Source organism: Centroberyx affinis, unplaced genomic scaffold (assembly GCF_046629955.1).
Source record: "Centroberyx affinis isolate AG114_WGS23_722 - 3 ecotype Tasmania unplaced genomic scaffold, CSIRO-AGI_Caff_v1 ptg000047l_1, whole genome shotgun sequence".
Lineage (NCBI taxonomy): Eukaryota > Metazoa > Chordata > Actinopteri > Beryciformes > Berycidae > Centroberyx > Centroberyx affinis.
The window spans coordinates 81,814-108,817 of NW_027278760.1; the positions used below are offsets into that span (position 1 = coordinate 81,814).

The window sequence follows — 27,004 nt, forward strand, 5'->3', positions numbered from 1 at the left end:
TTCCCACAGCACAGGGAAGTCACAGCAAAAGCAGCGAGTAACGGAAATACAGGGAAGCTAAACGCAAGGCAGACAAGGCGGGTGAATATCTTTAGGCTATTGCTTTTCCATGTTAGCGCTATTTGAACGATATGAAAGAGATGAAAAGCGACAGAGCTGGCTTGTTTACTGCTACACAGGTAGGACGCTAGCTGGTTTGCTACTTTTTCTACTACAGCTAGTAAGCTAGCTGTGCTATAGCATCCCACAGAGTTCAGTCCTCAGAGCTTAATCTGTTACAACAAGCTAGCTAGTTAGAACATTTGAAATATCAAAAGTTTAATGGAACTGGAAACATATTCTAGACTTTTTCACTTGCTAGCTAAATGTTTACTTACCTCACTGGAAATCACTTTTTATTGCAGATTGCTTTGTGTTCACCGTCTACTTCTTCAACACCTTTGTGGCTTTTTTTGTGGCGAAGTCCTGTTTCTTCAGCCTCAGCCTGAATGCCACTGTATGGTAGACGGCTTGTCAAGATGAGTGACAAGTGTTGAGGCGTGAATTTGCCCAGAGGAAGGGGAGGGGGAGGGGACTAGTAAACACTAACAGCTTAAAGTTGTGTATTGTAGCTTTGTAAGCAGCCAGAAACAAACTGCAGCAGACATTAGCCTACTTGCTTTTTGTAAGTAGTAGTGAATATAACAGATAAATTTGTATGTTTTATTATCTTGGACTGTCAACATTGGTGTTGTTTGCTGCCTGTGTTGACACATTTCTGCAATTCGTGACACCAAGTGGGAGATGTTGGAGCTCACAAATAAATCCCACATCATACTTTAACATGAGGAGGCTGACATGAAGGTTTTCCTAGTCCACAGGTCATATTTACAGTAAATTCAACATGACATGAATGTGGCATATGTCTCGATTGGTTTTGGTTATTGTGCCACACTGCAGTGAAGGAGGGTAAGTCAGATGGGACAGAAGGAGACAGAGCTGACAGACAGGGCACGAACACACACACACACACACACACACACACCTGTTAGAAGCTCTGTGTCAGCAGTAGGTGACGCAGCAGGTCTGCAGTATTCACACCTGTCCAGATCACTCAACACAGAAACACAAGCAGTGGGCCGGCGAGCTAGACTGGTGAGGAAGATTTGTCCGTTTGCCCAAGTTGGAGTGATATGACAAATTGATTGGTTAAGTAATTTGACTTCTGACAGTGACATTTGGTGTTCGCTCTGCGCTGTAGGTGGACATGACACACAAGCAAAATGTCAACAAATCTGTCCTGCAATTGTTTGATTAGAAATGGTTATAAAAAAAATCATCAAAAAATATTTTTCTCTTCTGTCCCAGAGTTGTCAGCTACATCAACGTATCGCTCCGGCAGATCGTTCAGACTAAGAAACACTAGTATATATGAAGAGTTTTGCTCCAAACGGAGATATCCAACATGTGAAAATATCACCTACTCTAACAAAATTATTAGTTATTAAAGTGAAGCATATTACCTGTTGACATCAAAGTTAAGAGTGTTCTCAAGGCCTTTGCTTGGAAAATAGGCTTTCTTTTGAGGATATAATCATGTATGCTTTTGAATTATTGGCTGATGAAAGCTTTTAACAAATGGATATGAAAACCCCTTATGCTGTTGCAGTCTGTTATGCAATGTGACACTTTATTGATCCCTGAAGGAGAAATTCTCTCTCACTTGCCACAAAAGGGAACAGTCTTTATGTGTGTGACTTTTTAAAATAAATAAAACTTGCTGCTCTTTCCTGTACTCTCTGTCTCCCTCTCTCCCTCTCAGACACACACACACACACACACACACACACACACACACACAACCAGACACAAACACACAAAATCCAGCTGCTAGATTGTGTCACTCGGCACAGGTGCCCAAAGAACTATAGAGTTTCATTCATCAATCTGAGCTTGAAACCTGCAACAACTGTGCACTCTAAAACAACTCCCTCTCTCCCACACACACACACACACACACACACACACACACAGGCAGCAAGAGAGAGAGAGAGAGAAACAGCTGCACTCTGATGAATGCCCTATATTCATTCCACAGGAAGCTGGTTCATCTGTCACTACTGATGCAACCCTTCCACTCTACCCCCTCCCACCCCCACATGCACACACACACACACACACACACACACACACACTCTACTCCCCTTTCTGCATACACACACATGCACACAACCCCAGTTCTCTCTTTCTCTGATTAGACTCCCAGCTGGTCTGTGCGACAAATGCTCCTTTGATGCATCTTCCCGGGGGCCGAAGCCGCCATCGCCATCGCCATCGCCTCCCCCCCTCCCCTCCCCCCCTCTCCCTCCACTTTCTCGCTCCCCGCTTCCTGCATGGCATTAAAGTCACTTCCAGAAGCCCCCTTGTGAACCGTTACTCCCCACTGTCCTATTCAGTGGCTCTGTCCTCCAGCAACAGAATAAGAAAGAGAGACAGAGAATGAGAGAAAGAGAGGGAGAGATTTGTCTCTATCGCTTTCGATTTTTCCTGGCAGAGTCGCTGGTTCAGACTCAAATGAGACGTCCAGTTCAAAATTCAAAGTCTGCGTATCCTACTACTACTAGTACTTTAAAACAGTGACTGTGAGCGAATGTGACGGCAGAACCACACTGTACTCCATTCACAGTGTGAGAACAGCTGGCCCGCCTCACCTTCTAACAGGTCATAAGTTATCATGAAGCCCACAGGAGTTGTACGCTACGGCGGTGTCAATGGGGTGGAACTGCGGCACCGAGTAATCAGTTTGACAAGGAAGTGATAATTACCCCGTCAGGTGGCAGGTTGCACTTAGCTTCATTTGATTCCAGAGGTTTTTGCCGTGCAGAATGCATTCATCCATGTGTCAGGTTTAAGGATTTTGTTGCCTTCCTCCCTGCTTTTTAGGGAGTGGTTGACCTCTTGTGATGGGTTCAGTGGGTGTAATGAGAGCAGGTCAATATGTATAGTCAGCCTGTATTGAAACGGTTCAGTGTCTTTTAATGAGTGTTGGTGTTCAGTTTGGTGTATATGTCAATTTTTAACCTGATGCAAACTCTTTAACGTGTTCCTAACCGGTTTCCACGCCACATTACTTTCACACACGATGGCTGGAAACACAAACCCACATGTTGCAGTATGGTTTTGAGGAAAGTAGTGATGATTTGTTGCTCTGAAACAGGTGTGTGCCAGTTGTTCCCCCAGCACAGCCTTGTTAAAAGTCAGTTTAAACATCAAAATGACTCCAGCCAGGAAAAAGGATTTCACCGGCAAATACCATCTCCGGAGAGAAAGCTTTAGCTGCGACCCTTACAGGAGGTCAGCGTTTCCAACATTTTACCGACTCCGCGCTAAAAATCCAGGAGGGGGCTTGATCTCACTTTGAGAGCTTATGCAGTTATTGTGCCGGTGCTGAACTTTCACATTTTGGTCGCTGCAAATGTGGAGCACCTACCTTTTTAAACGCCCGAAGTCACGGCAAATCCAAAGAAATGATGTCATCGATAAAGAAGTATGGGGCAGAAGCAAGGACCAGTCCAGGTAGAGCAGTCAGAGTGAAGCTTGTAAATATGGTTCTTTATTGCACACATGACATTTTTCTTTCCTTTTTTTTTTTTGGTGTGAGCAACAAAACTGCCATTACATGTTTTACACCCTATTCACGATTCTTATTCTAACCCTCTATAAAAACAAGGTAACACAAAACAAAACAAAATAAAGGCTACTTCACATAAAAACTTACAACTCCACAAAGAAAAACAAAAATCTCACAGATTTTAGTGCACCACTATATGGATGAGGAACTTACAGTATATATCATACTAGTATAACTTCAAAAAAGAAAAAAAAGAAAAGCTTTTTATTCTTTTTATTAAACTTTTCGATGCATATTTATCACAGACAGAAAAACACACAAAAAATCCAGTGGGGCTAAAGTTTCTCATTCTGTATTTTGGTAGCATTTGCCCTTTAACCACCTGAGTGCTACGTCACTGAGAGACCAATACTGATTGGTTAACCTGCGTTTAGCTCATTTGAGGAATGTTTATAAAAAAAAAAGAGAAAAAAAAATTAAAAAGGATTGACAAGAACAGGTGAAAAGGCAGTTAGTAGATAAATACACTGAATGCCCTGCGTTAGGCTTGGAAAGGCACTGAGAACTTGGCCGGAGATGGCAGTATGCAAACAGCCATTTAATGCTTAATGTGGTCCAATCAAAAAAAAAATCTCAGTTAATCAAATCTAGAGGAGGAACCATTAAACCGAAGTTTAATGGGGGGAAACAATTGTGACCAAATCCCCCTTTTTTTTGGTCAAATTTTTCCAGTTCAATAAGGACAAAAATGTTTCATCTTATGTACATTGTGCTGAAAAAAGCGTGGGCATTTAGTTTTTTTTTTAGTGCTCAACAAAAAAGCTTTGGGCAAGAGAAAGGGAGACAGAAAATTGGCACTTGTATGAAAAGTACAAAAATATATAATTTTCCAATTTCACAAAAGGCACTTGTTACTCACAGATGCAATATTTTAGGCAGTGTTTGTAATGCATTGTGCTCTGGAAAATAACTTGCCACTTAATGTCTTTTTCATCAGCTCAATTTTTAAAGGCGAGCTGCTGAAAACCTCTCTGACATAAAAGGCAAAGTTAGGCTTCTGACAGCGAAAATATATCAACTGCTAATGGACGGATTTTAGCTCAAGTTGTTCCATTTGGCACGGAAGAGCCAATCAAAAAAACAAGAAAAGCCAATCCTACATAAACAGAAAAATCTTATGGTTCGGAACACCAAATTTATAGAAGCAGAATTACAAATAGAGGAGAAAAATGTTTTTTGGCTGGCTGCCAGTAATCCAATGTCTGTCTCTAGCTTGCTGGTGTACAGGCAGGTGTTACAGGAGAAACCACCCGATTTCAGATCAAAGAAACAACAATGTTAATTTCAGAGAGGAGAGAATGTTAAGTTAGATGTTAGACACTTTAATCCGTGTTTGCTTGCCGAGACATGAAGAGAATTAAAACTGTTAAGGCCAAGTTGTTTTTTTTGTTGTGCAGATACTTTAGAAAAAGAAAAAAAAAAAAAAGAAAAACACCTGGAGGCATCACTCAGTGGGTTAAAGTAATAATCAAAAGAGATTAATGAAGTTAATCTTTTTGCTTGTGTGTCAGTGTCAATACCTTGAATTAGTGGAGGAGGAGGAAGAAAAGCAGGAAAGAAGAGAATAGAGCTGAATGAACCCAGGGACAAGTGCACTGACAGCAGCAGAATGAACGACACACACTGGCAGTGTTTCAGACAAAACTCCCCAAAAAACAACAATAAATACTCGCTAGCTAAATGCCATATTAACATTTTACATTTGGAAAGAATAGTTAGATTTGATCCCGACGTCGTTCATATTGGCTCGGTGTACTGGTGTGTTTCTAAGCATTATGGATGCTCCCAAATGGCCCAGTATTAGCCATTATATCAATAAGCCCACGAGCTGAATGGGGAAAAGTGTTCACCAAACAGACAACAGCTGGTGATAACTGTAATGCTGCTATCCAGGCATAACAAGCCATGGAGGCACTGGATGTCAGTAATGTATAAAAGAGATTGGGGACAGCTTTAGACTATCACACAACTGCCATCTATAAATTTGTCCCGAGTGTGTGTGTTGCTGTTGTAAACAGCTCGCTACCTCTATAATGTGTGCTGATGAGACGTTCTGCTCTGCATGATCCACAGTAAAAAAAAAAAATTAATCCTTTTTTAGATGACTAATATGCAGTATTTCCGTACAGGGGGTGTGGGGGGGGGGGGGGGACACTCAATAGCACAGATTAAGACTAGCCCTGCGCTAAATAATGGTTTGAGAAAGAGGATATCTGCGGAAAATGGATTTTTATTTTAGGATTAGGCCTCATTTGGATCTACGAGGCCCGTGTGTACAGATGTATTAATACGCAGTTGTGACGAACGGCGAATCTCTCTTTTAAATCCGAGTGCGTTTTTGTGCCAAGAGGGAACCGACTGACCCCCCCCGAGAGTTAACCGGTAAACCTCAAATACTATAAGTCCCACTTGTACCCTGGTGGGACACGTCCTGCGCCGTCTCACAGGCTCAGTGACACAGGACAGGACAGGACAACTAACAAGCGAGTCGTCGCTGACAGAGACGGCGAGACACAGCAGCGGTGTTGGGACTGAAAGGGGGAGGGGTGGGGGTGGGGGAGGGGGGAGTATGAAGAGTGTCAGCAGATTTTTTTTTTTTTATTCCAGCACAAAAAGGTGAGAGTGCGTGAGCGGGGGGGGAGTGAGGGACGGATATCGACTCGTGCAGTTTCCAGTTAGGCTGTGTGTGTGTGTGTGTGTGTGTGTGAGTGTATATTCAGCATGGTTAATAGGTGTTTTTGCATGTGTGCATGTGCAGTAACTGGGAGAGCTCGGTGTGTGAGTGTGTGTGAAATCAGTCAGCGTAAGTGATGGTGGCCAGACACCAGTTTTAATTGTGTTAGTCCGTGAACCAGACCAAGGTAGTACATTCATGAAACTGGTTAAAAACACAAGACAAAAATATCAGCAAGTTAGTAAAATTCTTACTAAGAATGTTTTATTAAAATAAATGCCAAGAGGTTAATAAGAAAAATAACAGCATACACCATGAAAACTAAATGCAAGCATGTAAAAATACTTATGACAAGAAAACTAATAAAGTTGCTAATGAGTTAAACAAGCTAGGAATTGGCAAGAAAAACAAAACAAAATATAACTAGGAAAGGCAACACTCCCCACAAGAGACAGTTTTCAAGATGTAAGAGAGAGGTGGAGGAGGAGGGGGGAGGAGGAGGAGGAAGAGAGGGGCGTTTAGGAAAAAAAGTTGCAGTGGGTTTCATCAAAAAAAGAGCAGTCAGAAACATGATTAATATACATATAAAATGAGATTAGAAAAATACATTATAAACCTGTAACAATGGCTGTTAATTACATTATCATACATGTAGTAGGCAGGCCAGAGAGAATACGGTAGGTATAGAGTTCACCTTCACCTGATGGACTTATCCAGCCTTTCACAATGACACAGCAATTTGTAACATTGGAGAGGGAATTTTCTTAATACTGTCAAATGCTGAATTGCCATCTCTTGCTCCACTTTAATATTGCATTTCATTTTTAAAATAAGAGTTCATAATAATAATAACACTGAAAAACAAATTCATTGACCTTTCGGTGTAACAGCATGATGGAGGAACTACGAATAGAAGAACAGACTACCGAGGGGTATCAGGATCTAAGAAATTCCCCAATTCAATCTAAAGAGTTTATTTTACCTTCCGGCGATAAACTGTCAGTTGTTTCAATAACTGGAAACTATTTGGCTGTGAAATAGAGTTGCTTAGGGCTTGTTTCAATATCCAGCAGCTTGCTTGTCGGTGGTAAATCTTATGATTATATTATTAGTTGGCTTTATTGTCTAAAGGACATGGGGAGGCATTGGCATGGACTGGATGCTTTCAGTTTGCAGCTGTTGAAACAAACGGAGGCATTCTGCCAATGGGGCCAACCCCCCTTTCTAATCCATTTCCTCAAATTTTATGTATTTTTCTCAGCTCATGATCAAAACATGTCCTGGCAGACTACTGCATTGCTATTGGCAGTTCAATTTGTTCTTGGAAGAGTTAGTCACAGTCACCAAAAAAATCAAGACAATAATTCATATAATCATTAAAATCAAAATAAAAAGAGAACAAAACCTGCGCGTGTGGCAGAGTAAAGGGTCAACAAGGAGAGGAAAGAAAAAATAATTCAGGAAGACAAAACCATGGCACATATTTAGCTGGTCAAACGACTGCTATTCTTTTTGCATAGAATAACTTTGGCAGCGCCACGACATGGTGGGAGCTGCCCTGCTCAACACTGTAGAGCGTGTAACACTAGCCATTCCTCTCTGCGCCATCTCAGTTGGTGCTGGATATTATTGAACATAATTGTAATACTCAGAAAACAGAAACGACTGTTGATAAGGCACTTTGATTTTTTCCTTTTAAACTCTCTGGGTGTCCGTCTCACTCTGCTCTCTCAAACCTAGTTCTTGCAACTTCCTTAGGGGTTTGACTGTTTTGGTCTTCATTTTCCTAGCCAATATCCAAGGTAACACATTTTTCATCACCCACTCTTTTTCTGTTTTCCCCCATACTGTTTTAAACTTCTTTTTTTTTTATTTTTCCATATTTTGTAACTGCAAGTTAAGTATAAAAAGCTAAAATTGCCAAAAATAGATTTTTTTTCTTCTCCAGCACCCTGTAAAATTATCTAATTTTGTTCTCTTCTGTATTCGTATATGCAATTACAGGTATCTACATTTTTATATATTTATATATATATATATATATATAACAGGTATGTATAAAGCAATTTGAACAGGCAGGCATGGCTTTCACATCCTATTTTTTTTCTTGAGAAAGAGTTCAACAAAAGATCATGGGCTCAGGAGCTAGACTACGATCACAGGGAGGTGTGACACATTGTGGATGCACTTTTAGGTTTTAGGTTTGTCAAGTGTTGAAAAGAAATGTATCATCACTAAAACAATTTAAACTCAAATAGATTTTTCTCATTTGCAGGATGGCTCATATTATGCCAACCTGATGTCCCGATTACTGTAAAAAATTTAATTGGGTTACAAAAATAGACTTAACACAACAAATTGGCCAAATGTTGAGATGCAACAACACAAAAAAAAAATCCCAAAATGAAAACAAAAAGTCAAACAAAACAAAACATTCTGTTGGCAATGTGGTTGTGGATGAAACAACTCAAAATAGAAGGCAGATATCAAATAGAGACAAAAGCATGTATGTACAAAACTTTAGAGACCCCCTCCCCCCCGGCAATGTACTGTAACTGAGTAGCATCTTGATTTAGTGTTAATTGCCTGTTTTCATCTCTTCAGGAGAAACTAAAGCGTTAATGGGAGAATAATCATCTAACTGACTGGCTGTCAATTCCAGCTGAAGGCAGGCACCACAAATTCACACCTTTCCAAACTCTAAAATCATGAAGAGAGCCCTCCGAGAGATAGATACATAATTATAGATATATAATTCATTGGGAAACCCTTTGGCTAAATACGCACACTTAATACTTTTTTTTGTCTTTTTGATCACAGCTCGTTTAATTCATTGAGATATTTTTTCTAAATGCATCAGGCACTGTATAATGGATGCAGTGTGGGTGGGGGCGTAGCAATGGTCAGTAGCTAGTAGGTTATATGCACTGTTCCACTGTCCCCTAAACCGCAACACATCCTACTTTCATTATAGTATTAATAAAAAACACACAGACCCATCATCCCAAATCGTGACCTTCCCATCTTGCCTGTAAGCATTTCCTAGTTTCAGCTACCTGCTCAAACACCCCCCCCCCCCACCCCCTAAATCTAACCACCTGCCTTTTTTGGCTAGTCCTTCTGAACAAAAAGCTAATTAGTCAAATGTGAACAACAGAGAAATCAAAATCAAGTGGAGAAAATGACTCAATTAAAAAAAAAAAAAAGAGAAACAGAACAAAAAACACAGAAATCATAAAAAAAAGCTCCATTTGCAATCAATTCAGCCATGCTTTTAAAAACAGACAGAAAGCCGTTTTGAGGGGCACACCCAGAATGTGTCAGCTCATAATTACGTCTTAGAGCTTAACATCTGCACTACATGTGAAAAATGACAGAAATTAAACAAGTTGGTGTGAGTGTACGTTCTCTTTCCTTCTATTTCTTTTTCTTTCCCAGTAAGTGGGTGTTGGTGGGCGTAGGTAGGGGCTCTTAGATGTTTGTTTTGGAGGGGGAATGCACATTCGAGGGGGATTTCGTCATTGCTATGAGACCGAATGGTTTGAGTTCAATTCGCTTTGAGCTTTGTTTACTTCATACTAGTGAGGTCACCAAATCAGAGCGGTCAAAGGAGATAGGGTATGGGGGTGGGCAGGATGGGGTGGGGTCTTTATTGCTATATAATTCAGTGCAGATTTATGAGTAACAAGTATTAACACATACACATCCACCCAGTATATGATTCATGAAGAAAAAGAAAGAGAAAGAATGGGAATTAAACTCAATGAACAGAGAGGGAAAAAATGAATATCACACAACTTGTTGGGTTTTGTTGTGTTTCTATGAAGAGTCTGTGTTCGTTTCTATTTTTTTGTCAAAACATGTTAGGGTAACTGTACGGGCAGGCGCCTCTCTCTCTCTCACTTGCGTCCGAGAGGCTAGCAAAGGCAATTACCAGTTAACTGATCAGCAGGCAGGCTTGGGGCGGCTCGTCATTGGGTGAAGAGTTCAGAGGTCAGAAGGTCATGTGTTAGTTGCCGGTGGCGGCTAGGTGGTTAGAAACAAAAACAAAACAAACAGAAAAAAAAGATAGAAAGGATATTAGTGTCAGCAAGAAGAGACTGGAATGACATCATTTTAACAATAAAATGAATGCAATCTCTTATGTTGCCCCCCCACCCTAATTCCTCTGCCAATATGAGATAAATCCAGCTAATCTGGTTATAATCATGACGTCGTTACATCATGATCCCGACTACTAAGCCCCCACCCTGAATCAGGTAGCTCGGTGGTTTTAATCAAAGCGCTACATTGCCCCGAGAACCAACAAACAGAAGCAAAGAGAGGTCAAACAGACAAACAAAATAGAACAAAAATCTAGTGTTTTAGTTTCTTTCAAGTTGGAATGCAAGTTACAAACAGTGTGATTAGTGGTAAGGAGACTTCCAGTAACTAAAGTTATGTGATGGGTAACAGTGACTAGTGTTATATGTGCAATGAATAAATGAATCGATGTTTTCCGATTCTTTCTCTTTATTTATCAGTATATTATATATATATATAGATATATATATATATATATGTATATACACAGGAACCATAAATACATTTGATATAAAATGCTCAAATATAAAATGACAGTACCTCATGTACAACTGAAATATCATTAAAAATGTCTCTTAGCTTTATTTCAGTATTTGTAACACACTGGAGAGAATGCAAGCTACGTCAGCTTATGTCTGTGCGTGTGTCTGTCTTCCATAGAAAAATAAAATCCAAAATAAAATTAAATTCCAATGAAAAATGGTGTCTGGCAGCAGCACGGCTACTTCTCTTCTGCCTACTAGTTCTCTTGGATAGCGGTTACAGTATAGAGCTGCTTCTCCTCGCCGCTCCTTATGAGCCGAGGAGATAAATCATGTATGGGAACAAGCCTGCCCCATTTTAGGCTCTAATCTCACATCAGAGGAATGTCATTGAACACCTTAAACACTGCCTGCGAAGAACTACCTGTCCTGGGTTCACAGCTGCGTAAACCAAAAGCTGTTAAGATCGCTTTTGCCTGAGCTTCGAAATATATACACATTCTCTACGTATATATGTGAAGTACTAAATGTAAACAAAATGTGCATACCACAGTCAACCATTTAGCTGGTGCGTGGATGTATGGGGTAGGAAAAGGCGGTGGTGGAAAGTAAAAAAACTAACAAAAAAGTACAATACAGACAATATATAAATTCCCAACTAAGGCATCAAGGCATAATAGGCATAATAATCATTGCAATGCATCAGTCAATAGCAGAGTGTAGCTTAGAGACTAAACTGACCTCTGTCAGCGGTCACAATCCTTTGGTAAGGATGGACCCGCGTGTCATGCCGTCTCACTTTAGAAGCCATTGCACCTAGATCATAACAGGTCCACAAGGTTAGAAACCATTCACTTTGAGGAGGGAGAAAAACAGTCATCTTTTACAGTAATCACATTCACATTTTTTTAACTATATCATTTATAATGCTCGGATAATACAATGATACACAGAATAATAACATAATACAGAATATAATACATATAGACACCACACAGAGATCCTTTTTTTTACGTCTAGAAAAATGCAATAGAAAAAATAATACACCTTTTTGGAGTTTTACTTGGTATTTATAAATGCATAACTTAGATAATAAAATTCCACAGTGCTCAGAGTTATATGTAGGACTCTTTTAAAGGGGCGGGCAGGGGGTACAGGCTCTTGGGCTGTCTGGAAAAATAATGTGATTCTTCCTGTGGGATCCAGAGAGGGATTGAGAGAAATTTGTCTCTTTATTTTGAAAGGTGGGGAAATCCAATAGAGCTCTGATGGTAATTGAATAGTGCCAGACACCACCTGCCTCTCCTTCCCTCTCTTTCATTTCCTCTTTCCCTCTTTCACCATTTCTCTCCAAGTCAATCTGCTCACTGGCGGTAGAGGATGTCATTTTCCTCCTAAATTTGTCACAACTGATTTCGTCTTCCTACACTGTGTGATCTCTCTCTGTGTAAGCGTACGTGGCACAAACAAACTGATCTGTGCGTCGCTGTATGTTCAGGTAGTGCGGCGTAAAAACGGAGACGTTGAGGGCTAAGGAGTCTAAACTCAATTCTCCAGAGGTATCATAAAAAGCGTGAAAGGTGAAGCCTGAATGTAATGGCCCATTAAGAATATGAAAAAAAAAAAAAAGAACGGAACTCAGCACAGCAAGATGCCATTTTAGCACTCTGGAGGTCATCTCTCTTCTGCCTTTATGCGTCTGTGTCAATATTTTAGATTTAGTTTTGCTGCCAGTAAGGATGGTCTATCTCGGCTGGTCTGGAGCCAGAGACTGAAGAGCGATGTAGTCACCGCCATATTTTTCCTCTCTTCATTACAGTGAGAGCCTTTAGAGAGATTTGTGTCTGTAACCTTCATTGGCTAAATGGTAGCCTATTGGACCTGCAAGATGGGTCATCCTGACAACAACCTGCGCAGGGAGTCGAAAGCTCACTCTGCACTTGGTGCAGGAAAGAAAGAAAAAAAAAAGAAACAAGCCCTTCTAGAGGAAGTTGGGACATTTTGAAGTAAGTTTGAAAATTCTAAAGGACTGGACTTGTCAAGCAAAGAGTGTGTGTGTATTCACAGTTTTGGCTGATGACTACACAGCCACCTACACTACTTTGAAGCAGCAGATGGCCTGACGTTTCCCTATACTCACTGAAGTCTATGCTGGCTAGATACAGTAGCACTGGCAGCAGAGCCAAATGCGCGCGTGTGTGTGTGTGTGTGAGAGCGCGAGTGTGTTCCACAGGGCCCTGTGTTGCTGAAGGCACCGATCGATAGCGTGAGTAAATAAAATGCACTAAGCTGGTGTAACCCTGCGAGTTAAAGAGAGAAAAGCCAGTCAGCCGCTCCTGTCTGTTCTACACATGACTCCCAGAGGCACCTCAAATACACAGGTCAGGTGGAATCACACTAGTGTGTCCGCTGTTGCCTGATGATTCTGCGGACAACATCTGAGGCGTATCGTACAAATTAAAGCACGAACACCCACTGAAAAAGGCGGCTTATGTCCGAATATAGGGAACTGATTTGCATTTGGTAGCTACAGCCTCAATTCAACATATGTGTTACATCAGACTCAATTACTTCTTCAATACATGCTCAGTTGTCTCTTTGGTAGTGGATGTGTCAAGCCTAAAGCGCAGCTGAGAATGAATATAATATATACACCACTCTATCGAACTGTATTCTTGACACAGAAACTAAGGGGAATGTCAGGTATTAGCACAGAGCTGAAGTTCAAGAGGGGTGAAGCTAAGACAATGGAGAGGGGGGAGGAAGAAAAAAAAAGGGAAGACTGGAGGAATTTAATGAACATCCCCAGCGGGAGTGAGAGGGGGACTTTCTACAGGCATCAAGGCCTGCCTGCAGAGAACAGCAGAGAGAAATGATTTCAAAAGCTGCAGAAATCCAAGGGGATCTGCCGCCAGACTGAATATGCCTCCGGGCCAGTGCATGAAAGGGTTAGGGAGCAGGCTGCGTTTGTATGTGAGCGTGTCTGTCAGCACACCTCAATTCAGACTGAGGCAAGTCCTCCTATATAAACCTTGCTGAACAGAGGCTATGTAAACCTGAGAGCATAACTGTTTGGCGAGAGAGGAGCTAAAAAAAAAAATACTTGGAAGACCTTAAATTATAAAAAAAAAAGAACCTTCAAAGAGCCTAGCCCTAACAAGATGACTTCTGTCCCCCTTTGCCCCTTTATTATAGCGTCCATGTCAGCCACGCAGCTGGTCAATCCCATTACCAACAGCTTCACCAGCACCTCCACCCAGTGAGTTTGTCTGTTTGTTTTTGCTCCTCAGGTGGACACGACATATTTACCTTTCAACAAGTCCTGACTGTGGCTCATGGAAGCCGCGTCCAGCACCCCAGCTCCGGGGTAAAACAAGCCTTCCTGTCCGGGCTGGCTAAAGTTGGCCATCAGACCTGCTGCACCCATGCTTCCCCAGGGTCTCTTACCTAGAACCCCACTGTGCTCGATGGGGTACTCCAGCAGGGAGGTGGGTGCCAAGGCGTAAGGGTAGTCGTAAGGGGTGGTGTAGATAAGCCCGCCGTCCGGTGTGGGAGGCACCAGGGCGGGGGTGCCGTTGGGCAGCATGGCGGCCATCTGAGTGGGCCGGATGATGTTCATGATGGGGGTGCCGGCTGGTGCCGGGGGCCGGAGTGCCGGAGGTGGCAACACCTGACCTGTAGGGGCCGCTATAAGGCGAGGGCCCTGAGCGGCTGCGGCCGCTGCTGCAAGAGAAAGCGCAAGGGGGGCTGCCATAAGCAAGAGAGTGAAGGACAGCGGGAGAGAGAGAGAGAGAGAGAGAGAGAGAGAGAGAGAGAGAGAGAGAGAGAGAGAGAGAGAGAGAGAGAGAGAGAGAGAGAGAGAGAGAGCGAGAAGACAAGAGACAAAGTGTGGTGGTGCGATTGATCAAAATCACAGATGAATAGTATAGAGTGAAAATACAAAAGGCAGGAAAAGAAGGGGAAGAGGAAGTGGCAGGGAGAGAAGGGAGGCAAAAGGGAAAATTAGTCCATGCAATGATCATGGTGGTGAACCACAAAAGCCACAATCTGTTGCAAAAGAAAGGTCAACATAGCAAAAATAAATAAATAAAAATAACCCCTCACACCAAAAAACACAAGAAGCATAAAATGCTGCTATCATCCCAATGCAAAGCCATAATTCAAAGCATACCAATCACCATGGCAGCTAAGGCTACACATTCATTTATTGGAAATGGCATAGGTGATCAAACAGGTAAACAACACACAAGCCAACAGAAATAGAGCTGTTCACAGTAGAGGAGACACGCGATGGAGGGCGAGTTTCACACAAGGCTGATTAGGAATATATCAACCTATTGGAAACTGCAGGCCTCTGGCTTAATATGAAGATCACTGCGGCCATAATGGAGCCACATTATACTAAAGTTGTTAGCCATTATAGCAAATACTACTCCTCTACATAGCTGGCAGTCCATTTGGGTTGGATGACATACAAATGAATAAACAGCAATAGTTTTCCAAGTGGTTTTGCATTAGCACGTGCTCTGAACCGTACCACACAAGCGTCCCCAAAGGCAGGTCACCTGGTTCAAGGGTTCATATGATGTGTTTTGTTTTGTTTTTTTCAAACTATAGTTAGATTGTGGGCTAATTCATCAAAGGTACCATTTGTGTAGATGTGAACATTTAACTTCAACAGTCAAATCAATCAGTTTCGGATTTAATTTCATAATTTGGAACCATGGTATCTATAAGAACCCAATTAATTATTAAATTGAATTCAAGGCAGACCCAATTTGTTATTATTAAATTGAATTCAGAATGACAATTAAGAACGTAACAAGGGTTCCAGACATTAATTACACTAAGCAGCCACCAATAACAGGAGTTTTGGACCAATTTGGGCTATGCGTTGGCACAAATCACAGGCATGACTATGGGTGTAGAAATGGCATTTGGTGATTAAGGAACAAACGGTGTAGATGCGTGAACTAGTGACTATCATGCAGGTGAATGGGTGGGATTCTGCAGTGCACTGAAGGTTTAGAGACCACCCAGCCTGGGAGTAATGCAGAGCGACCGCATCTGGATTGCAGGGGAAGGGATGGATGGAGGGATGGATGAAGAGGAAGAGAGATCGGAAGAAAGGAATGGAGGCTGTCCTACTTGTGTGCAGGTGGTTGTGTAAGTAAACATGAATTGTTTGGAAAGAGAGACGTTTCTGCTAGTGGTCAGAGATAGTATGATGGTGTGTACACAGGAGATCAGACTAAACATTCATTTAGTGGATGTAAACATTATTAGTTGATGAGAGATATAGTGTGATATGAGTGTTTCCGTCTCTTGAGATACAACTCAAAATGGCCTGTGCAGTTAAAAGATTAGCCTAATTTTATATGGTCCAAAATAGATGGATTGGTGTGTGTGTGTGTAAGTGTGCTTACGCGTTTTGATGTTGGTGTCTCTGTATGTCCCGTTGAGAATCGCCAGCTCCATCAGCTGCATCTTCTTCAAATTATCCTCTCCCTCCGCCTGCAAAACACACATGATTTAAAACACACATTCACATTAACAAATCACACAGTTATTCCATACAAGTTGAGGCCTCATTACAGGCCAACTGAAACAATCCGCACGGTGACCATTTCCCCTCGCTGTGTTGAGTGTTGTTAAAAGGGACAGTGGGACAGCTAAATCATTTGGACACGACGTGCCATCCATTCTCCACAAGTACCGGTTGGATTGGGTTTAGGCAAATAGAGATGGAGATAAGCTAAAGTGCTGTTGTCACGGCAGAGTGCCTTGTTGTTACTAAAACGCTGACAGAGACGTTAAGAGTGAGAATGCATATTCATAATCCATATCAGAATGATAATTACTGTAATTTTCTTTGCTCCCTTGTGCGCAATCAAATGCACAATAACCGCCCTGGCTAATGTCAGTCCTGTCAATTAATGTTTGGATAAATAAATACAAAAGCAGCAGCCACTGTCATTATCGGCAAATTAGGGGACTGAAATTATTCACGGAAAGCAATTAAGATAGCACCCCTCCTCCCACTCACACCCAATCCACCCCTCCCTCTTTCCTTCCTTCGTCTCCCCTCCACCCCCAACTCCATTTCCCCTGAAGCTAGCGAACACTCAATAACCATGACAACACAGGAGCCCCTGTGATTTTCCAGGTTGTACATCATAATTTAAGTAGGGCCTTGTGTGATTCACACTACACACTGAATGGTGCAAAGACAGACAAGCAAGGCCTCCCTGACCTCAGATCCACCTTAAGTGTTTGAACTATTGAGTCCATGGGATGGGGCTTTTGTTGCTACAAGGTAAGGTAACATTTCGAAAGCTTGTTCACACACCATTTCAATTTCTTGCTCGCACATGCTTGCTCATACGAAGAAAGGCACACATGCACATACACACGCCGACTGCATATACACGTACACATCGTGCGCACACACACAGCCAGCCTGTTAGCGGTGGCAGTAATAAAAGCAGGGAGGCAGACAGTGAACCTCCTCCGTTTCTCTATTCTATCTCTGTGTGTAGTCTGTCTGCTGGAGTAATTCACAGTTCAACAGCAGTCTGTCGCTCTATTCAGCCAGAGGAAGGTAAGGGAAGAAAGACGGTGAAGGGGAGAGTGAAAGAAAGGAAAAAAAGAAAGAGGGCTCAGAGTTAAGCCCTCCCCTGAGACTCCTCTTCAAGGCAGACACAGAGAGAGAGAGAGAGAGAGAGAGAGAGAGAGAGAGAGAGAGAGAGAGAGAGAGAGAGAGAGAGAGAGAAAGAAAGAGAGAGGTTAAGCAAGAGAAAAAGTGACAGAGCCTGGTCTCCCTTGACTAAGTATAAGGCTATGGCTTCAGAGCAGTCACAGTATTCAGCTGTGTGTGTGTGTGTGTGTACTTGCACAATGTTTTAGTGTACCACAGAGCTGCCAATTAACGAGGCAAGTAAATTCTCTCTACTGCCTTCTCTCCTTTGCTACCTCCACCATGCTTTATCTTTTTTTTCTTTTCTTCTAATGGTGCAGTTTTGCAGCACCAAAATGGCACAAAATACTGCCAAGCTATCACACTTTTCCCTGCATAGACAGACAAAAAAACAATAACACTAGGGATGTAATGAAAGTTCATGACATGAAATTATGCGATAGAAACTTTTGCCGATATTTGATGAGTTCAGCTGCAGTCTAATATCTAGGAAATAAGATTCAGAATGGTCTTTTCCCTTTTGCATTGTTTGAACACACATCAAGATGTTTCAATTTTCCTGTGTGGCAGCATTTTGCGTTTCCAGTTAAGGGAGAAAATGGCAACAACTGACAAGAAAAAGACTTCGCAAGTATTGTAAGAGAGCCTTACCCAACAGGTAACACTAGCAACAGACTGCTCCCGGTACAACAACAGCATGAACAACTCGGGGTATACGGTTAAATGTGTCTGGGCCTTAAATATGGTTTCTGAGGTCTTAAAAACAGACGTTTCTCTTTGTACAGTTTTTCTAGTGAGAATTTTCCCTGGTTGGGCAGATCATATCTTAAGGCTCATTTGGGGATGAAATTGGTCTTTTATTTGAACTGGCTTTCAAAAGGTCTTAAAATTTTTCAGTTTAACATACAGACACCTGTAGTCACCCTGTTTAAGGTTTGTTTTCCTTCAGAAATAAAAGAGGATATAACTGTCTTCATTCAGATTTTGCTCAAAATATTTTGATACCGAACTGTGAACCCAGAATCGTGTATCAAACCAAACTTGGAGCTAAATGCATCCTTACATCCCAAATTAACATATAGTATATGCAGATATATTACAAATTGTGCATTGAAACACACACACACACACACAAGCATGAACACATAAAATAAAAAGGTGCTCTAAAAGGCTGCCCAGCCCTTTTCAGCTCCCTCTCCATGGGCCTCTGAGGTGAATAAAGGGCCACTTGACATGCAGTGTCAACAATGATGACCATGCTAGGCTAATTAAACATGACCCAATGGAGAGCTAAAATCACTACTAATTAGATGCTGCTCAGATGCTAAAACATGTAAACACGTGAATGAACAAACCCTGAAATACCTGCCAATCACACCTAAGGCCATGCAAAAGAAAACAGCTTTACATAATCCATTTTCTCTTGGTTGTTTGTTTCTCTCTGGCTTTTCTTTTCTGTATCTGCCTCTTCAGTTGTTTACATCACAAATTAAATCAGAGCCTGACCTCTACCACCTTGTATAATAAAAAAATAAATGAAAAAACAAGTCTGTTACAATTCACTAATGACTCCCAAGAATCAAGACAGCTGTTTTTTTCTTTTCTTCTTTATGTGTGTGTGTGTCTCCCTCCCGCTCCCCAAAAACTGTGTCAGTGGTTCTTTGGAAGTGGGCCAAGCTGACACGCTAGACGAAATTGAGAAATGAGGAAGGGGAAGAGAAAAAAAAAAAGAAGAGACAAAATGAGAACACAACGCCACTAGATGCAAATCACGGAGGGGGTTGAATGTGTTAAACTTTCACAGCTCAACACATTTATTCTGACGACAATAAATCAAACATTAGTCTCTCCCTTTTATCCTCACTCTGTATGGAGAGCTGTAGAAACACTAGCCATTCTCTGGTATGAAATAACCCACAACAAGAACAGTTCATAGGCTTTCCCTAACAAAAGGGCCTACTGTCTACCAGCTAACATTTAAATGGCTCTTTAGCCTTTAGTCTCAGATCAAGTGTAGGAACCCCCCGTGAGCAGAGTGTGTGCCGTGAACTAGAGAACAGCCAGAGGTTGGGTATGTGAGATTGGATAACTATTGGTCGGTTTTCCTTGTGGCAACACCTGAATGCTTTGTGACAAGGCTAACCTTTTAAAATTCAGGCACAATAATGAATGCAGTTGGGGGGATTGCTGGTGGTGGTGGTGGGTGGGTGTCCTTGAAAAGCTTGGGCTGTGCGTGTGTGTGTGTGTGTGTGTGTGTGTGTGTGTGTGTGTGTGTGTGTGTGTGAGGGGGTAGCTTGTAAGCTGGCTGTGGCTCAGGAGCAATAGATTCTGGGGTATGATTGTGAGAGCTGCTCGATGTCACATTGTGTGTGTGTGTGTGTGTGTGTGTGTGTGTGTGTGTGTGTGTGTTGTATGATGATGGATCTAGAGGGTTGCGGGGGTTAAATGGGCGCCGGGGAAGAGGGTGCCACCATCCATCCACCTCTGCATAGGTGGCACACTGCCTGTTGAGAGGAGGGAGACACAAAATAGAGGGCAGCAAGAGGGGAAGAGCACAGATGCTGCTAGGATGAGGTGTGCACTGCTCTGTGTGAATGTGTGTATCCCACTAGAGTACTGCTGATATAGCTCCATCTTCTCAGTAACGCAGTTTGTTAGCTAAAGCCCCAAAAACCCCAACAGATCATTTCTGTTTTACATCCATAACAAGCTCATTTTTCCCCATCAAAATACAAATTCCCTATTGCTACATTTCTCTGCATTATCTCTTACACTCTGTATAGGAAGGCTAACATAAAAGCTTCACTGTAGTATGGTGCATGTGTGTGTGCGTGTGTGTGTGTGTGTGTGTGTGGTGGTGTGTGCAGGTCTAGTAGGTGTTGCAGTTTAAGAGCAGTTCTTATTTGGATGTTTATCACATGATGTATAGATAATTGTAGTATAAATGCAATTGTAATTGTTATTTTTTTAGGGACGGGCTGAGAAATAAGGCCAGATGATGATTTTTCAATGTATTTCTATATTTATTTTCTAGCTGTGGAGAACCTCAGCTAAATGTAACACAGATGGGAAATCGAACCCCTAACCCTGGTAATATTATTACCCTGGTCTACCAACTGAGCTATACAACATGTAAAATGGCAGCTCCAAAATGGCTACAGACAGGAGCTGTGACATCAAGCGAAACCAAAAGATACTCAACGCTGGAGTTTGGGTTGACTTAACAGTCTAGCCCTGGGTGTAGCGGGCCAGCTTCTTCCTGTAGAAGCACAGCTCAGATGAATGTTTGATGAAGAGAGCGAGGGAGAGCAGTTGGTGCTTTAATGTTGCCTTACCCAAGGTGCCGCCACAATTAACCCACTCCTCAGTCAGCATGCACCACCCATCATAAAACATTCACTCACACACAGCCATTGGAAGGACCGCATGTGTGCGCGTTATGTGTGTGTAAGGAATGGGCTGCTAGAATTCCCGAGAGAGGAATAGCTGCCGGATTACAGAATGAGAGGAATGAGAAAAGGAAGTTTTCCTTTATCATCCCTAACATTCACACACAAATGTGTGCACACACACAAACACACACACACACACACACACACACACATTCCTGTCTATCAGCGAAAAGCCACTCAATAAAGCTGCTCTATCCACAGGAATCAGATTCAATCAATGAGGCCTATTTGTGAAATCAGCAGAGCGGTAAAAGCTATCAGGGAGGAGGGAGACAGAGGGATGAGGGAAAGAAGGGGAAGGAGGAGGAGGAGGAGAAGGGAGGAGAGGGGAGACGGGAGTGGGATGAGCTGGAGGAGGCGAGCCGTGTCCCACTGCCTACCTGACAACCCTGCGGATGAGGTCACTAGACGTGTGCTAAATCACAGTCATGCTTCTCTCTCTCTCTCTCTCTCTCTCTCTCTCGCCCCTCTCTTGAACGCAGCCACAAAGCATGTGCAAATACATACACACAAATATACAATGACAAGAGACGAGGTGCATACAAAAACCGTGGCCAATGTCGATGGTTACGGGCAATAAAACTTGATACGTCAATGACTATGAAAGACAAACAGAGTTCAGTGCTGTGTGTGTGGGTGTGTACAACAATGAACAACAGATGAGTGGGTGTCTGATAGTGTTTATAGAGCCACACCCTCACTCTCCCACCCTAACACCTCCACCCCAGGCCTTCTCCCATCCATCTCACCCACAGATAAACAACAGGCGCCTGGATTAGGGTGGGTGCATTTGCTCATGTCTGCTGCTGCAATAGAGGGGGAGCTTTTGCTCATATCTGGCAAGAGCCACCGTCTTGGAGACTCACAGCTCAGCTCAGAGAGATGAAATGATGAGCGAAGAGAGAGAGAGAGAGAGAAAGAGAGGATGGAATAAGAGAGGAGAGTAGGAGGAAGAGAAAATGCACTGAAGTGCAAGTTCAAGAGAAAGCGTGAATGATTGTCTTTGAGTTGGTGGAGAGATGGAAAGATATGCAGGAAGAAGAAAGGGATAGCTGGAGAATATGAGACAAGAAAAGACAGAGTGTAGTGAAAACCAATTTGTCTGTTCCCCAGTGGGCTGACACTGGCTAGGGCCTGCTTTCCTTCCCTGGCCTCTCTGCCAGTCATCACAAACAGGCGTACGAATGCGCGCGCACACACACACACACACACACACACACACACGACTGGGCCTGAGCGGGGCCAGGGTCAGGTTCCCTCCAAACTACTCCAATTACCTCAGCAGTAAACACAGCCTGCCCTGGCTGCCTCCTGGGATACAGAGAGGCAGAATGTGTATAACTGAGGAATGAAAGAGGGGAGGGGAAAAAAAAGAATGCAGCAGAGTAGAGTGGAGGAGGAGGTATCTGGTGCCTCGGGGAGGGAGGGGTAGATGACTTCATGTTGAGGGGTGGAACTGGTAGTGGCGGCAGCTGGTTTTTCTCCCGCTTCCCTCCCTCTCTGCTCTCCCTTTTGGTTCCCTCCCAAACTCTAACATCTGGAGGAAAATGATTACTCTCCCCACGCTGCCAAGACGACTTATCAACAATTCCACACTCTCCAGAAACGGAGGGAGAGAGAAGAGGAAGGAATGAGTACTTGTAGCAAGCTTCAAAACATCTCCAAACTAAATAAATAACTGACAAGAAAGTTTAATCAATTCAAGGCAACTAAAGCAAACTTGTAAGCAGGATTGGGGTAAAAATGAAAACACTAACATGTGCGGCAAACTTGATTCCCATGTTTTCACAGGCAAGACCATGAATCAATCAACAACCACAAAGACAGGAAGAAAAAAATACTATATATAAACCCTTTTCCTTTTCTCTCATAAACAGAGCGGCTTTTAAGAGAGTGCTGGAGTGCTGCATGTCCTTTCTCAAATCTGCTGCTGCACTTTCAAAGGCAATTTTCTTTCCTCTCCCTCGCTCCTCGGCTTTTGTGAACATATCTGCCAGGAGAATCAGGCCTCAACTGTATTTTCTTTTTCCCCGAAGACTAACAACGCAATCTCCTGCAACTCTCCTCTCCGACTGTCTTAAACCTTCACAACACTCCTGCAAAGCCTCTTTATTTCTCCTTTTACTCCTTCGCTCGCGTCCTCGCTCCCAGACAGCGTCAGTTAGCGACGTGCGCTATTAGTCATGCTAAACCGCCAGCACGCTAGCTCATTAGCATAGAAGTGAACCTGGCTCCAGTCAGATTATTACAAACACATCACGGCTGCTCCGCCCCATTACTGTCAATCACACCGCTTACTGAGGTACAGTTGAAAGTGGTGCATACCAAAGTCATGAACTAACTCTTCTGTCAAATACTTCACTTTTTGCATCACAGCTAAGCTAATGAGGGCAAGGCCCTCAGAGTTAAAATGTCACTTTTGGCTCAACCCTGTCTGATGTAGTATCGATGGGCACTCAGGGACACCATCATGCAACAGTGTGTCAGTGAAGTATCCCTTTAACTAGTGGAGCCTGGTTACGGCTTCTGTGAGGGAGTATCCGAAGTATGCGATCGACGTAGGGGTGGCTGAGGCAGCCTGGGCCCTGGCATTGGCTCTGGCTGCTGGATCTATGGGGCTTATTACAGCCTTTTATTGCGCTGGAGAGGAGTGGAGTGGGCAGCCTTGGTGCTCTGTGGCAGCCCCATCAATATCAGCTGACACACATACACAGACTCAGTGCCACCGAAAGGGGAGAGGAGGGGAGGAAAAGAGGAGAGGAAGAAAAGATGTTTTTCTCCTAGCTTGCTGTCCTCCCTAGAACAAAAAAAGAATCAGTTTAGCTCTGCCATCAAAAACATTTCCAATAGAAGCAGAGTACAAGGGAAAAATCTGTGTGGAAATTCTGAGCGATCTTGTTTATCCTCAGAAACTGGGCTGGTATTCCATGTAACATAACGGCATTAAGAGAGGATTAAACTTCATATAAATAACCTAGAAAAATATATACAGATTTAACAACACAATTTAGATATATTATGAAAGCTTGTTGGCCTGCACCGGCTTTGACAAACAGATGATGTTACAGGCTAACAGCAGGAAGGAAAGATCTTGGAGCCTGCACAAGGGAACATTAAAGCAATAGGATGTTTTCTGCAGTCCAAACATGGTGTAAACCCCAACAGACAGCTGTCTGACTTTCTCCCTTTCCCTCCATCTCTCCCATCCTCTTTTCCCTCTCAATATAATTCCCTCCCTCTTCCCTTCCCCCCTCCTCACCCACCATCCCTACCTGCACCCTCAATCTCTACTTTCTTCATCCATTCCTCTTCCGTTTCTCCCTCCTTTTTCCCTCCCCTCCCTTTATCCCTCCCTCCGCCAGGCTGCCAGACGGTGTATTGTTCTGTCGCTGTGATCCTTTAATGCCATCCAATCGAGCGGGGAATATCTTGAAGGGATTTGGCCAGGGATGATTTGGGAGCTTTAAATACTGCTGGGGGATTTGCATCAGATTCAGAGATCCTGACTCAGAGCTGATCATCGGAGCCCTCTCCTAAACCAGGGATCTAGATAGCTCGAGCAAGAACTGGGATTCAAACCTGGAACCCTTTGGATGGATCTACCCGGACATGTACTATTTGAGCCACAGTTGAGGGTTCTTGACATCTCAGGCGCCATCCGACCGCTGCACTGAGCTCATAGTCTGGCAACCTGTGCTACGAGGCGAGCCTCAGTCCTGTCAACTTGCCCTCCAGCTCTCTCCATACTCACTCTGATTAGTCATAGATCACACCAACAATTTGAAAATGCAAGGCTATTTATGGAACAGAACTGGGAGTGTGTGCATCATCTTCCTCTCCACATGGCAGAGAATATGTCATCAGGTTACCAATAATAGAGCCTGGCTGCATTTTCATCATGATCCTGCATCCAAGGCTGGCAAATAAGAATCACCTAGTAGCTGGCAGGGCCAAGGCACCCTAGTGGGCCCCATTTCTGGGCAAAAACCCTCCAATAAAGCCCCCCTAAGGCATGATCCTGGGATGAATCATCCCTCACAAGGTCCCAGTCCTGTCAAGCATGATCAGGAGCTGGTTTAAGTGGTCAACTTATGGGCAGGAGGAGAGACTGAATGCTATGTGCTCAGAAGCACAAAAGGAAAAAAGCAGGAATCTCTCATTAGAAATGAATGGGAGTTGCAAGTCTGTGGAAACCTGAGGAAAATAAGTTCCTGTGTTTTCAGGCTGAGTGCGAAAATGAGGCCATTTTTAAAGAGAGAGCAGCACAAACAGAAGAGTTACTACCCCTGGTGAGTTGTTGAATAGCTTGAAGAATATTCTGTTGTTGAGGAAGAATATCCTATTATGTTAGGATGCTAGTGTTACGGATGTTGTGTGCCTTCTTTGGCAATGCAAAAACAGTCTTATCATTTCAATAGAGCTCTTCAAAGCAAATTGAAGCTGTAAAAATAAATGTTTTGGTTTTAGTTTTGCTGTGCCCTACTGAACACGACCCAAATTCCACCATGGGAGGACCAGTCAGTGAAATTGCTGGAAGATTGAAGTATTGCAAACATCACCACCGACAAACAAAAACAGTGAGTGAAAGAGAAAGAGACGGATAGAGCGAAACAGAGCAAGTGAAACCAAGTGAGAGAAAGAAAACAGAAACAAAGCTAGAGACTCAGAGGAGGAGGCAAAGAAAGCCAGCAGTCCAGAGTTGGCTGGTGGGACTGAGAGAGTGGAGTTGGTTTGAAGTGACTGGAGCGATAGTTGGCAGAGAGAGGCGTCACAGACTGTAGGAGCTGAATTTGACGGGCGGCCTTTGGGCTCTCTAAACGCTGAGCTCTACACAATCCTATTTTCCTGCCTAAACACTGGGACACACAGATGCTGGAGAGGCAGAGATGAAAGCAGTGTGTATGTGTGTGTGTGTGTGTTCCCACTTCCCAGATGTTGGAGCCTGGCCCTAGTAAGGCCCCTGGGGATGTCCAGAAACTACTGTGGGTGGACGAGGTATAAAGTGGTGTGTGTGTGTGTGTGTGTGTGTGTGTGTGTGTGTGTGTGTGACTGTCAGAGAGTAAGGGAGAGAGAATGTGCATAAGTCCGTATCAGCGTTAGGCCTGCGGAAAGGCAGGGTCCTAACTGCACCCCCTCTACAATACACCCACAGGCATGTGCACACAAAACACACACGCACACACATAACATGCACACACGCACTTCTGCATTTCCTTGCCCCACTATAAAGGGATTAAGGGGACCTTCAAAGAGAGGCAGAGAGATTGGCCAGGAGCCTGCAGGGTCCCTCTCTTCGCCTCTGGAGGACCAGGGCAGATTAAAGCTGCCTAGGCCTCTCAGCCTGCCTCGCTGCCCGCCTCCACCTCCCCCATACTGCGCTAGGACGCTCAAAGTTGCCCCTGGAGGAGCAAAGCACAACCAGGTGGATTAGGAAGGAGGAAGGAGGTTATTTTATAATGGGAGTAGGGACCTAGGTGCGTGTGTAGGTATGTATGTGTGTGTGAACCTAAATTAAGAGGGACAAAGCAAGTGCGGCCAGGCTATTTTCTAAGTGGTGTGGAGGGCGTGCGTACATAGAAAAGCACCTTCACTGGGGATCCAAGTCGCCTTTAAAACCTAAATGAGTGAAACAGGACAAGAAACAGGACTAATTCCCCTCAGAGGGAAGAAATGAAAGAGATGGATTAGCAATAGGGTGATGTTTCAAAACGAAATGGAGAGAGTGAGCAAGAGAGTAGGGAGCGGTAATTGCATGGTGATGACGCAGAGGTTTGGTTAGGGACCGTGGAAGCAAAGTTTCCAAAGTTGAGGAGGTGACTTTCACTCTCTGTGAGTGTAGGAGGATGGCTATGCATGTGCATGTATGAGAGTGTGTGTGTGTGTTGCCCCTTTCTTCCCGAGTCCTCAGTGCCAGCGAGTGCGTGAATGACAGAGTGAGCGAGTGAG

The 27,004-nt window shown here is 43.3% G+C and overlaps 1 protein-coding gene across 2 annotated transcripts; it reads right to left on the minus strand.

Moving 5' to 3' along the window:
* Positions 1-3,570: 3,570 nt before the first annotated feature.
* On the minus strand, positions 3,571-16,417 carry qkia (QKI, KH domain containing, RNA binding a). 2 transcript variants are annotated; one of them, XM_071518449.1, is made up of 4 exons: positions 16,336-16,417; positions 14,219-14,632; positions 11,651-11,725; positions 3,571-10,370 (listed from the first exon to the last, which is right to left on the minus strand). In XM_071518449.1, exons 1-4 carry the CDS (start codon positions 16,394-16,396, stop codon positions 10,354-10,356), a joined length of 567 nt encoding a protein of 188 aa, XP_071374550.1. In that variant the 5' UTR covers positions 16,397-16,417; the 3' UTR covers positions 3,571-10,353. The 2 variants fall into 2 exon arrangements, with proteins under 2 accessions (XP_071374550.1, XP_071374542.1); XM_071518441.1 differs by having other exon boundaries at positions 14,219-14,656.
* Between the last annotated feature and the right edge of the window lie 10,587 nt (positions 16,418-27,004).

Bases quoted from the DNA above. Each gene is read 5' to 3' on its own strand.
- qkia (XM_071518441.1), bottom strand. From the start codon at position 16,396: ATGCAGCTGATGGAGCTGGCGATTCTCAACGGGACATACAGAGACACC. The intron at 14,657-16,335 runs GTAAGCACACTT...TGCTTATGGCAG, and splicing joins AGACACCAACATCAAAACGC to CCCCCCTTGCGCTTTCTCTT. The intron at 11,726-14,218 runs GTAAATATGTCG...GTTATGATCTAG, and splicing joins CAGTCAGGACTTGTTGAAAG to GTGCAATGGCTTCTAAAGTG.